Source organism: Parastagonospora nodorum (assembly GCF_000146915.1).
Source record: "Parastagonospora nodorum SN15 chromosome Unknown scaffold_44, whole genome shotgun sequence".
NCBI classification, from domain to species: domain Eukaryota; kingdom Fungi; phylum Ascomycota; class Dothideomycetes; order Pleosporales; family Phaeosphaeriaceae; genus Parastagonospora; species Parastagonospora nodorum.
Window position 1 is genome coordinate 48,625 of NW_001884592.1, and position 13,051 is coordinate 61,675.

The window sequence follows — 13,051 nt, forward strand, 5'->3', positions numbered from 1 at the left end:
TCAGGTCTAAGTCCTCATATGTGCGAAGTCGTAGCCGAGCAGAACGAGAAATGAAGCTCCGCGTTGATACCATGTCGTCACTCATCTGTTTGACCTATCGCTGACTCCAATCGTTATCAAACTACACAACTTTGAAGTATGAGCGTTTGTTGCAGTATGATCCATTCGTCAGTGCATCTTGGATGAGCTTGATCACTCGCCCAAGGCCTACTTGGGTCTGTTGATACTTATCTGTGGTGTCGATGACATAGGCGCTGCAACGACTGCTTGCACGCCTATACTGTCAGGTTGACTGAAGGTATATCCTATTCTGCTCACATGATCGATTGCTCACCGATCATTGTTACCCTTTTTGCATGCTGGCGCAGTGGGTGCAGACCTACGTGCCGACACACAACACGACGCTGCAGCTGGAGTTGATACATTGACGCCGACGACTGCTTCCGTCCGCAACACTGGCTCAACAAGCTAGCTAGTGACCTGCTTGGACAATGCTCACTACTACAGCGTTCAAACCGTTCAATATATAATTTTCGTCGTTGGCCTTCTCTATTACAACGTCGGGCCAATCAAAAAGACTAAATAAGCCGGCTTCACCTCTCTGCTCTCACCGCCTAAGAGAATTGCTCGTTTGTAGGTGAAATTTGTACACCGTGTACGTCATTCAATCTCCCAGCGTCCAGCTGTAATACCACTGATTATATCACTTGGAGTCAGGCGCAGGTTTCATTTCCTGAGCGGGGTCCTAAGTATAAGATACCCGTTAAAGCAGCATCTCCGAACTTGCAATATCGACCTTTGCGACCTCAGCTTGATCGTCCATCAACTGTTTGCTTGTCTAGACGAGCCACATATTTGCGGGTCTAAAGCTAAAGCTCCGCCATCCTCCTCCACCAGACGCACTCTCTTTCGGCAAGCCACCTTTATTCTTTACCCTCCTTCCGTCTACGATTGCTCTCATCACAACCATGTCTCCAGCAAAGTTTCTCCCGGAAGACTACGCTTTCTTCATTCTCTCTCAGAGGATACATGAGTATCACGGTCTTGCCAGATCGCTGGCAAGGGTCATCTGCAATGGCAAGCGATCAACGTGGACCACGGATGCTCCCGACGGCACCGATCCCGAGGATTTCGCCCGCGCAATCGCCACCCTCATCGCAACGAGACTGTCCGAGCTTCATGTCCCCGTGCATCGGATTTTCGAAGAAGGGGACGACATCTTGGGCGAAGAATTCAGGGAGGAGCTAGGCACACACGTCGGGTGCGTCATCGTCGTATCTCTCAACATGCGCGACTTGGCTATAAAACGCCAATTGGGTCGACGCGTAAGTTGCTCCCCATTCCCGCTTGCGCGTCAGCTGCGGAGGGAGATGGAGGTGATGAGGCATGGAACTGACATGGTTGTACTAGGTTGATGCACAGCGTCAGGATGCATTGGCGGATTTGGTGCAGGCCCGAGATCACACAGTATTTCTGATGCTGTGTGAGAGGGAGCTACATATCGAGGTTTGCGGTGAGAGTAATGGGCGTGACATCATTACTCAGATGCTTGTACAAAAGGAATGGTAAGCGGTCGAGCGGAATGGCGCGGAGAAGATTGAGCGAAAGGCAAATGAAACGGGGAAAGGATGACGATGAGGGTTGCAAGGAAAGAACGAATCCAGTGTGTGTACTGGATCTTGCTTTGGAAGAAGCAGGTTTATGTCGGGTTTTTCTCGTCATTGGTGGGATTGAAGAGGACGGATCATTGGCAAGTCTGGAGACTTGACAACGAGTATAGTTACAGGAATTGCAGTCCACAGGGTGAGATTGCCGACAACAATTGTCCTTTATACAGACTGGTTAAAGTGCCGTGCTGTCTCGTGTGAGTATCTGGCAGGTATGCTTGCTCGCCTATCTACTTGTATCATTCGCGGTCATCACCTTGCCCACGTTATAACTCTAATATTTCATTTGAACAAAGCGTGCACGATTAATACCGGCATCTAGTACATTTCATAGCATTTACAACAGCAAAGATAGACATCGAAAGTAAGTGCCCTGTCCACTCTATTAATGAAGAATGCGTCAACAGAGATGCGCAGGCTGGTATGGGTATAACAAATGACAGACGCTCTAAATGCTGACGGAAAACCCGGGGTTCTCGCCAAAGTCACCTTTACCGCGAATGCGAGCATGAACCTTCAAGGCAGCCAGAGATCCGTCGACTTCTGACGCTTGTTTGAGCGTACATCTCCAGCCCCAATGTTCTCCATAGCCAGTTTGATGTTGCTTAAACGCTTGTCCAGGGCCCACTCTAATACGTTGCGAAGTTGGCCCCGGAACTCTGCCATGCCAGGGTTCTCCGGGTGGTACAGGTCTTTCAGAAACTGCTGGCCGATTCTCTGCATATGATATTGCCCGTCTTTCCAAGTAGGTGCGCGCCAATGGACATACAAATGGACCGTGTTCATGTTGCATGTGATGGAGAAATGGCAGGTGTCGACAGCGGACGGCGTACAAGAAGCACCCACAAAGAACTGATGGTTAAAGTTCACTATCGCAGAGCTTCCCCTCGCACACTGCAGCTCGGCTTGCGCATGGTCCTCGGCAGCAATGTAGCTCTTCCACTCGCAGGTCAGGAAAGGAAAGTGTACCATGGAAGTAACTGACGGAAGATACACATCCTGTAAGGAAAGGGGTCAACGGAAATTTCTTACGGTTGAAATAGTTGGAGTGCACAAGTGCTTACCATGTTGACCTCCTCGGCAGCCGTGAACACGGACGAGACTTCTCCATTCACAGCGCACTCCGAAGTGACGTAGCCAATGGCGTGATCGCAGACAGAAGTCGAAAGCGATTTGAACGCGTTCCTCACTTCGGGAGTAGGTGGCTCTGGTAGGTACTTTGCGGAAAGTGTGGCTTGAGCATCCCGGTGGATATAACGCTCGCCACCTTGCGCTTCTCCTGCGAAGAGAAGATGTTGGACAAGCAGCTCGATACCCCCGCTTTCGCCTGCCCTGCTAGCCATTGGTTGTTGTCTGTAAAGCATTGCGGCAGCGGGTGAAGGTGGGTCGGTAGGCGTGCGCGGTTTCCTCACAACCCGTGCGATGAAATCGTCAAGCAGAGGTGGCAGTTTGGCCAGGGTGGGTACAAAAACATTGAAAGCTTTTAGCTTCTTCGCATCATCGACAGTAACAGATACCATGTCAATGGAAGCGGTGCTTTGAACGCCATCTGGGCTGTCTGGATTGGTGGAGGATGTCGGGCTGGTGGGAGTGGGAGAGTCCGCATGCGCCTGCGCGTCCCAATCATCAACGACCTCAACCGATGCCTGCGACTCCGTCGAAGAGTATTCCAAAGGCTTGTGTGTATCCCAATCCACGACAAGCTCGGCTGAGCCCTCTGACTCCGGTGTCAATCGCAAGGTCGGTATGCTGTCGTCGGACAGAGTGGGCGAAGAAAGGCCGGAACTGTCCACCATGGGCGTAGTGTAAGAGGATTGGTCTATAGTCTCGGATGAGCGAGGTTTATCGTAAGTCATGGTGGCATTTCGTTTGCGCAGCTTGGCTGGACGGTTAGGTAAAAGTGTTCGAGTATTGAGGGTCTAGCAGCACTACAGTCGCGGGGCGGTAGCGGAGGCTTCACGTAATCACGTGCTCGATCACGTAGTCACGTGCCTATCGTCATCGGGTACCCCATTATTGCGTGCGCGCAATCTCTGAGAACTGAACTAGCATTTGAGGGCGGTTTCAAACTGCTTAGCTTCGCCTGCTTTCAAGGGCATTGTCATAAACTCAAAAGGCATCAGATTCATTCAGGCATGTGTCTGCGCTCACACGTGAGCTCCAATACTAGATTGAGTCTGGACAGAAACCTCTCAACGAACAAGCTTAAAACTTCCTCAATGCGAGTATAGTTTTTATTTATTGCTGGAGCTGGATCGACAGAACTCAGGTGGATCCAGAGGGCTCCCGTATGGGGAAGGTTCCCAATCGAGTCTCACGCATGCTAAGAGGAACAAGAAGTGAATTCGAAACGGGATTCAACACCAGCGAATCTTCCAAGGCAACTCAGGCATGGGATTTTAGCTTCCCTGCCAAGCTCGAAGCTTTCGCATTAGTACGGCGGATGCTCCTTTGTGGTTGTCGACGTGATGTTTAAACAACAGCAATTGCGTCGATGCATCCTTGAGCAACCGTTGGAGGCTTCTTCTTGCTGTGATTGTGACCCAAATATTAAACGACTCACATTGGCGTGCACAACTCATACTGTGTTGACTAGAGTAGGCTTCTTGTATGCCTTGTGAACACATATGTGGAACATCGAGAGGAGTTGAGGGAGCGCCGGCGGGAGTGGAATAGGCCATTGTCCTCGTCTAGAGGATCTTTGCAGAGGTGCAAGCATGTTCGGGGTGATTATCAATCGAGATGTCGCGAGAAGGCAAGCTTTCAGCTGAGCTCAGATCAGCATGTTCAAGGGGAGGCGAGAAAAGCAATTGCTATCGAGCCTGAGACACCAATTTTGTTGGTTGCGCTTCACAGATGGTTCGTGCCGTGTCCCAACACCAAACAAAGCAAGAGCCTGCGCTTCGCTCCTACATCTGGCCCGTGATCTCCACACTTACACACAAAATGGTAGGATCGAACCCAAACCAGCCGAACGCCGATGCGGAGGTACGGAACACTCGCGCTTTTTGGGGTCTGTGGGCTCGAGGCGCGAGGGATACATGGTCCTTCAGGCCGCCCATGACAGCCGTGTGGTTCCGTTAAGGGGAAAGAAAGGATGGATCGATGGCACTCTGACTACAAAAGAAGGACTAGGGACATTCAGGGACCCTGTATTGTCTATGCTCGCAAAAGGCAATTCAGACTTGGATGAAGCATGCGCCAAGTGTAAAGAACGAAAAGTATTGGATCGATCATGTGCCAGATCCCCACTTCTCGCAGCAAACGCGTTCATCAACTCTGATGTGTTTCCTTCATATTCATCTACATAGATCTGACCGCAATGTCACTGCGGGACTTCCCTACCACCCGCACATCTTCGCTTTGAATACCACTGACGTGCCAACGTCACTTGCCTTCAATTAAATAAAGGCAACATTTTCCTCCGCTCCCTGCGCCAGCCTGGTGAGCAGGATGCGTTGGGGCGAGCCCTTAGGCTGAGACCGGTGTCTTTTTTTTGCCCGAGTCTTTGAAGTGTTGCCGGAGGATGCATCGTGGAGTTCCCCACGCATCGCGGGTCCGGGTTTTGGCGGAGGAAGGAGAAGAGGTAGTCGACGTTTGGGAATTGTGACAACTTGAGCCCTCCCAGAGAAGACGGGAGAACAGATGTAGGTGCCAGGTCTGTCAGTGTAATCGGGCTTGTGAGGACCCATATAATGGGGGAAGGATGAGACCTTGGATTCCCAGAGGTCTGGGCTGCCCAAATCATTGGCAGGACGTCCAAGATCTAAGAGTCTGGGTGATTGTGGGGTCTGATCGTCGCGCTGCATTGCTGTAGGATTTGAAGCAATCCTGGGAACCATCGTGGTTGATCCATCGGAAGGGCTACTTCCGGGGGATGGCGAAGATACGCTGGAGTCCGAGAAGTAAGATCGGAAGAAACAATCTTGCGGAGTATTTGGAATAGAGACGTCGTGATAGAATGTGCGTGGTGACGCTGGAGGCGTGGTACAGGCAGTGTCAGGCCCGCAGTCGACAAGCTCGGGGTAGGAGCTGGACGTACAGACCGGCGAGGCCACACTAGCTTCGTAAGGCCGCTGGGGCAGGCAAGATTCAACGTTACTGATCCCACGAAGTGAAGTAGACGGATCGGGAGCAATGGCGTGCGCCATTGCACCAGAAAATGTCGCCGGTTGTTCTCGGAAATCGTCGGAAATTTTTGACAGCTCCTCTAGAGTAATCAATACTCCCCATCTCCTCCTGCTCCTCGCTACGCAGGAATCGCTGCCAGCATCAGTACTGTTCGTATTCTCAGGATTCGGGAGCATTTTTCCGGCTTAATCTAGGATAGTTGAAGCGGAAGATGGTGGAAGGGTAAGCTGATCGAAATAGAAGATGGATGCATGCAGTTGCAAGGTGAAGGGGATATTTGAAAACTCAACATCAGCCCATGTCAATCTTTGGCGATAGCGATGGCTCGCTTATATAGCTGGCTGACTGAGACCGAGACACATCTTCAGTGCTGTCTGTGCTTGGGTGACTATTTGGGGCGAACACACCCTTTTATTGATCGAAGCAAGTGGCTTTGAGGAGACCAAGTGGACGTATTGAACTGCATGGCACATTGATGTCCATGCGCATAGATCGGCCAGCACGGGTAGAGCGTTGTAATGAGACCAAAACTGAGGTACAGCCCAAGTCATACCGCCAGACTCTGGCCATGGATTATTGAACTCTTCTATTAGCAGAGTCAGAATAGCTCACCCTTGATCCGTCGCCCACCAGTACGATGGCTTACCTTGCTAAACGTGGCGCACGCGAACGCCACAGGTCTGTTCAGTAAAGGCCCTGGAGCTGAAACTTTGGCTCGTGCCCGACAAATTGATAATGCGTTGTGAGAGCGAACAGTGCATTGGTGAATTAGAGATGCGCCCATCTTAGTAAAACTATGAAGGAGCGTGAGGTGGCCATACCCCCGATTGGGACCTGAGGAAGTGCGTTTTATCGCGACCCAGTGCTGGAACTGAGAGTATGTGGTGCCGCACAAGGCTTAAACTTCCTCATTAGCTAGCTCGGTAATTCCGCCAGACTTCTTCGTAGAGCCGGCACCTTTCTGCCCTCTGCAGTGGCAACGAATAGACTAGAGTTGTTCACATGCTCCGCGCGAAAATAAGCATCATACAGAGCCTGAAGCAGTGCTCGATCGCGCCCGAGGGACGAATAAACTAACTCCCATTGGACGGAATTTCAATGCTGTAATGGACCCTCTAGAGAGCATGGAGTTCCTTTGTTAGCACCTGGCGGAAAGTGACTGGGCCACCGTCGAAAGGCGTTGTAACTGCAACACCCAGTTCCCGATGCTGCACGGGGAGTAACGTAGACGAGAATTACGTTTTCAACATCGGTGTTTCGTCTTGCACCTGACGTGCCGGCTCCTATCGCGATCTCCGGTTCAGCGGTGGAACCCATCTGTGACGCTCCTACGCAAGACCCAAGTCACTACAATTGGCGCCGTCCTCCCGTGTTATCTATGGTCTTGGAAACTGTTCTTTTCTTTCCTGTAAGGCGCGTCTCATCTGCAATCTCCCTCTTGCACCATGTGTTGCGATTGGGCGGCATCCGGAATGAGGTAGCGGAACATCGCCACGGTGGCGGATTCTCTGAACACGCTCTGTTGAGCCTTGCTTCTGGCATCCCTAATCTTTACAGCGGTCTCCTCCGCTGCTGATTCGGAAGGTCCAGGTGGCCTGTTTCTATTGCAACACAGAATGGTGGGTGCGAGAGAGATAATTGTAATGCGGTCGATGAGGCCTTAAATGATGCCTCGATGAGAAGTGGAAGATTGTTCATCAGCTTAAGGAAAAGGCGCGTGTCAGGAATGTGCGAATATGGCAGTAATTCGATCTTGAGGGGAAATAGCTATGACATACTCGAAGGGGCATGAGGCTAGTCTAGTCTATGGTTTTCGAGGCCGATTTGGTCGATGATTCTTATGATGCATGAACACGTATATCAATCATTACCTCTACTTTGGCAGACTTGAATCATTCGCACCTCCTACGCTTCCTTCCACCGCGTTCTATCTTGGCAATCTTTCCAATGGCGCACTGGATGGTGTCGAGACGAACCCCCACTGCCCAGTCCAGGATATTCCGCAAGCGAGCTCGGAACTTCAGCATGTCTGGGTTACTCTCATCTTCGTCGGCATCGCTCAGGTTGTGGGAGCCGATCCTTTTCGAGTAATGATGAATATCGCCTGCGAAATGCTCGCGCCAGTGCACGTAGAGCTTGACGGTATCCATATTGCACGTAAGGGAGAAATGAATCGTATCCAGTAGGGTAGGCACCATGCCAGCATGCTTGAGAAAGGCGTAATTGTAATTGACGACGCAAGCGGCACCACGGACTGCTTGAAGGGCAGCATGAGTGTGGCCTTCACTGCCACCACCGCTCTTCCATTCTGCGGTCAAGAACGGAAAGAGAGTTGCCGCAGCGGGTACGATGGCTGTGAGCTATGGAGGGAGGTATTAGGTTTTTGTTAATGATGGGGAAGGGAGGCTTAACGCATGACTTACCACATCATTCTCCTGGGCTTGGTTGAAAGGAGCCGTAACACGCCAGCGGCCAGCGTCACTGCTAGAGATGTAACCTATGGCATGATCTGGTACAGACTTGGAAAGAGCGGACCAGGTGTCGACAACCTTCTGGCTGGGAGCTTCTGGAAGATGTTCGCCATCAAGCACAACTTCGGCATCCTGAATGATGTAGGCCTCGCCGCCGTGTCTTTCTCCCTTGAGCAGAATGTTTGGGGCGAGTAGCTCAATACCTCCACGTTCACTTTTGTGTACAGCAACTAACTGATCACGACCTACATCTCTAGCAGAAGGTGATGTAATTCTGCGGTAAGCCTTGATCTGATCGTCGACGAAAGAGTGAAGTACATCTGGCATAGCACGCGACGCCTCGCTGTGTATGTTGTACGCCGTTAGCTTTTGGAACGTATCAAAAGCTTTGTTGACCATGTCGGCGGATGCGGTGATGCAAGACTCATCTCCAGAGCCAAGCGTAGGCTCTGATCCAGCGGCCGAATTGTCCCAAAGCTCAGCAGACTCGCTCGACGGAGGTGCGTGCGGCAGCGTTGACGACGACGATAGCGACTCCGATGGCGACTCTGGCAGCCGCAGGGGGGAGGGTGACCGGGAACGCTTCAAAAGTGAGGGCGGAGCCGTGTTAGCTGTCATCGACAAGATATGGGAAGCTTCCAAGGGCGGAGGGGGCGTAGATGGGGAGGTGACGGCACTCGAGGTGCAAGAAGATGTAGCTCTCGAGGACATGTCGACCACTTGCCGATGCAGCAGACCGAAAGACGGCGCAGAAGTGAAGTTTTATGGTGGGATGGAGCGCCAAAGGCGAGACGCCGGGGAGCTTGGAGAATAGACGCGCTAGCAGGGGTCGCGTGATCACGTGCGCGTGCAGCTTCCTGCAACACTGAGCGCCTTTGACCCTGGTCGTCATTGAAAAGAAATTATTGCGAGAATCTATTGAGAGATATCCAAGCTACTATATCACGAGTTTTCCAGCCATTGCACAAGTTCTCGCCGCTTTGCAGGCAGACAGGACAATAAACCGTCCTTCACTTGCAGTCGCGCAGTTGAGATCGCCCGTGCCCGCTCCATCCGTCCACAGACCGCATCTGCAAGCGCCTTATATTCAGATCTTCGAAAATACAGCTCGTCCCTTGCGCATCACCTTCCGTCTCCGACATCACTTCGCCCTTGCACCACTCGAACCGCATATACACAAATTGTCGCTTAGACCTTTGGCTCCTATATACAGAGGATCCAACGCCATGAGTCCGGCAACTACGCCATTTCCGGGCTGGTGGTAGGCTACGGAGAGGTATCGCAGAGATGATCAGGCGACATTGGCCACGAGACTAATGGCAAGACTCGCGACCCTGGCGCAAATCGAGCAGACGCGCACCCAGTCTGACCGGTTGGTCCGCAGCAAATCTTCCCCCGAAGTTTTGATAACGGCATTCTCACGCGAAAGCGACATCTCCTAAGGTTCAAGCGACCTATGCGCTGCAATAGAACTTATGCTGATATGAGTTGTAGCTCCCAGTACCGTGCACAGCACAAGGCCTTCTACCTCAAACAATATTTGCGACAATGTAAAAGCATCTTCGACCGCGGCAACATCGGCGGCAAGCGCTATTTCGCTAGATGACAGCGAATTCGCCCTCTACTTGGCTGCTTCACCTCGCGCACATTCTCAATCACGTCCTGCCCGTGGAGCTCATTTCTGTCGGCCCTGTGAAGATCAGAGCATGTTCCGTTCTCCCAAGGCACCCCAAGCCTCACGGAAATTAGGTGAGGACTGTGTGCCGGTGACAAATGGCGATATTGGTGAGCCGCACAGCTGGATTTCCAGCCCACGCAGATCGAGCAACTACACTTGTAGCATCAGCGAGAGGCTGAGCGGGAACGATAAGACAACATCGCCTAACAACGTTGATATACAAGCAAGGGAGCTTCGTTACAAGTGAAGCTCGTAAGCGCTTAGGCACTGAGCACAATTTTAGTCAACGAGAGCTCGCTTGGAGTCATGTGTGCCGGCAACTCTTATGACGGCTTTCAGAAAAGACATCTCAGACGCGGCCGTGTCGGAATTTATTTTGGAGGGTATACAGGCGATCTACCCATCGGAGCATTGACATTACATCCCCAACTTTTTTCAATCCGCTCCTTGAATGCCACTAATACGGCCCATGACTCTTCATTTCACCGCTGCATTAAGCTTCATTATCCTTCATAAATACTCTCATCCCCAATTCAACCAGCCCCTCAACTCTGGACGCCAGGCTGCTTACCGCATTCGCCGATATCCAGCACTCAGAGCAACAATAGCGACGCATCCATTCCTCCTACTCCATGGACCACTACCATTATCCACGCGGCAGCGACGCTTGGTGCACCACTATTACACTGACTCATGGCGATTCGGCATCCCTCGCACCAGGAGTTGGGATTAGTCCGCGAACCATGCAGCTTTCTGGCCAAGACATTCAGGGCAGTCCATGATGGCTACGAAAGCGTGGGGTGCAGACTTCAGAAACTTTTCTGCCACTCATGCATCGCGCGCAAGAATATTATATGTACTACACAGTACCCGTGGATGATTGGAATATATTTCAGTACCAGTAAGGGCCTTACAAAGTAAAGAATATTCATCCCAATGGAGTCTGTTAATACTAGACCGCAAAGTTCTTCAATACCGAAGTAAGTGTTGCAGAACGGCAGGGTATTATCCAGAACTCTTTCGAAGAGCTCCACAAGAAAGAAGGAAGCTTTGCACTCTGCGAGAAGTACAGCTACGAGGATGGCGTTACCAGCTGGTCTGCGAGAGGCGTTGGCGTCTCTATTACAAGAGCATATCCTTCAAGAAAGCAGTGCGCTAGTCGGCGCAGCCTTGCGAGATCATACTCAGGATTCCATTACATCTACCGGTGGCGCAATAGACTCCAGAACCTCATGGATGAGTGTTGAAGAAGTAGGTCAAGGAGAGAGACAGCGCCTTCGCAATCTCTGCAACAAAGTGAGAAAGGATGCCCAATTGACACCTGCAGAGGCAGCTCCACAGCACGGCCCAACAGGTACAATTCAGAGAACAAATACTTAACCATCATGGAGGGATGTCACATCTGTCGATGTCTCCTGAACAATTTCTCGGGCGAGGTCTGCGGTGTTGATCACCATAGGCAAGATGTAGTAGTACCAGTAGCTTTGAAGCATTCGCAAACTTGCGTGTGCGGAAAAGAGGCATGCTGTTTTCTATTCGCAACCTCTATCCATTTGATTTGATCATTTTCTCATCTTCTTGCCCTCGCATCGCGTCCATCCTTTTCCGTGCATTCCCTTTCGAGACCTCAAGATCTCAAACATGCAGACATCGGAGATTGCTGCTGCAGAGGAATGCCTCAAAGGTGCTTGCGAGCAAACTTGTAGCAAGCGGGGGGAAACACAAGCTTTGGCAGCTTATATAGTCTCCTGCTGCTCGCAACTTTCACTTGGAATCACGCCCAGCAGCATGCCCAACTTCTTCGATCTCCCCCGGGAGCTTCGGGATGAAGTGTACGATGCAATCCTCATATTTGCAGAGGACCGAGTACCTGTTCAACGCATGTCTTTGTACTATCTTAGACTCACAATGCCACCATCTCTTCTTCGAGCATCACGTCAGGTACGTATTGAGGCACTGACTACACTCCATCGACGTTGGCGAGACAGCGCGCGCACTCCACATGCAGCCTTGATATTGGATCTTAGCCATGCAACACCTGGTTTCGTTCCTGATGTGGCAACTTCAAACATGCTCAGGATCGTCCTGTTGTGTGTCGATTCTCACAGGCGCTCCGACCAACAACGCCTGGCCCTGCTCGGCACACAAAACGCTCCATTCGTCATGGATCCTCAAATCAACAATGGTCCTCAGGGAATCTACCAGGCCTGGCCCATCAACATACCGTCCAGACCAGCCTTCGAACGCTTCGTTGGACGCATTGTCTTCAACTCCCGCACCAACAACACCATTGACATTCGACTACGCGCTTCGGAGTCCCTCCAAGACGACATCACATTCATTCAACAGCTCCTTTTCACTCAGAACGCGCCAATCGAACTTACGATCCTTGCTCCAAGAGGACCATTGGCCTCAGCCTGGAGGACTACCATAAACGCAAGACTCAACAATACTCTAGGTGGGATCGGATGGGCATTCACCACGCAGGTCCCAATCCGCCTTGAAGTGTTGCCTATGTTATGGGTCACCGTATTCGAATACTTGCTGAGCGCGGTCCAGTTATTAGCGGCTTTCATGTTTTTCTTCTTGCTTAGTCTGGGCCTACAGTGGATGCGGAGGTCCTAGGCGCTGAGTTGTGAGGTACTTGAGCTGTAAAGGAGCCGAGTTTCAAAGGAGAAGACTTTTGGAAGAGTTGAGTTGTATTGTTAGGAAGTTCAGCTTTTCCTGCCGTAGAATGACATGCGATCTTGCCGTACATGTTTGGTTACTGTGTTATAATTGCGAGAACTACGCCTGCTACCAAGGTAAAATGGAGAACATAGCTTTCGTCGCCCATGTCCGTGTTCAAGCCTTCGCGCCAAATCACTGTCTGAAAGGCCCTCCTGCGCGACAAGGTTGGAGAAATCAGAACTTTTTATCGTCACTTCAGCCTATGGATGTCGGAACAGCGCATTGGAGTTACTGCTCCCAATCAAATGATTGAACGTGTGCAGCGCGCCTGCGAGAAGGAAATGTACAAGGATTGGTCACCAGTCAGAGACGATGCAGTGACTACATCTTAATTTGAGCTGGCAACCACCTAAGACTCGGTAAATGGAACAGGC

The 13,051-nt window shown here is 51.2% G+C and overlaps 6 protein-coding genes across 6 annotated transcripts; 2 read left to right on the forward strand and 4 right to left on the reverse strand.

Annotated features, from left to right (window-relative positions):
• Positions 1-968: 968 nt before the first annotated feature.
• Positions 969-1,569, forward strand: SNOG_16181 (hypothetical protein; the record flags this gene model as incomplete). The annotated part of the gene is made up of 2 exons (XM_001806254.1): positions 969-1,325; positions 1,423-1,569. The coding sequence occupies 2 exons, from the start codon at positions 969-971 to the stop codon at positions 1,567-1,569; spliced, it is 504 nt and encodes a 167-aa protein (XP_001806306.1).
• A 614-nt stretch (positions 1,570-2,183) lies between these two features.
• On the reverse strand, positions 2,184-3,523 carry SNOG_16182 (hypothetical protein; the record flags this gene model as incomplete). Its single annotated transcript, XM_001806255.1, has 2 exons — positions 2,184-2,666; positions 2,732-3,523. 2 exons carry the CDS (start codon positions 3,521-3,523, stop codon positions 2,184-2,186), a joined length of 1,275 nt encoding a protein of 424 aa, XP_001806307.1.
• A 722-nt stretch (positions 3,524-4,245) lies between these two features.
• On the reverse strand, positions 4,246-4,729 carry SNOG_16183 (hypothetical protein; the record flags this gene model as incomplete). The annotated part of the gene is made up of 2 exons (XM_001806256.1): positions 4,246-4,434; positions 4,607-4,729. 2 exons carry the CDS (start codon positions 4,727-4,729, stop codon positions 4,246-4,248), a joined length of 312 nt encoding a protein of 103 aa, XP_001806308.1.
• A 339-nt stretch (positions 4,730-5,068) lies between these two features.
• Positions 5,069-5,974, reverse strand: SNOG_16184 (hypothetical protein; the record flags this gene model as incomplete). The annotated part of the gene is made up of 1 exon (XM_001806257.1): positions 5,069-5,974. One exon carries the CDS (start codon positions 5,972-5,974, stop codon positions 5,069-5,071), a length of 906 nt encoding a protein of 301 aa, XP_001806309.1.
• A 1,244-nt stretch (positions 5,975-7,218) lies between these two features.
• Positions 7,219-8,668, reverse strand: SNOG_16185 (hypothetical protein; the record flags this gene model as incomplete). The annotated part of the gene is made up of 3 exons (XM_001806258.1): positions 7,219-7,367; positions 7,708-8,158; positions 8,222-8,668. The coding sequence occupies 3 exons, from the start codon at positions 8,666-8,668 to the stop codon at positions 7,219-7,221; spliced, it is 1,047 nt and encodes a 348-aa protein (XP_001806310.1).
• Positions 8,669-12,017: 3,349 nt separating this feature from the next.
• SNOG_16186 (hypothetical protein) lies at positions 12,018-12,572 on the forward strand (the record flags this gene model as incomplete). The annotated part of the gene is made up of 1 exon (XM_001806259.1): positions 12,018-12,572. One exon carries the CDS (start codon positions 12,018-12,020, stop codon positions 12,570-12,572), a length of 555 nt encoding a protein of 184 aa, XP_001806311.1.
• Positions 12,573-13,051: the final 479 nt, after the last annotated feature.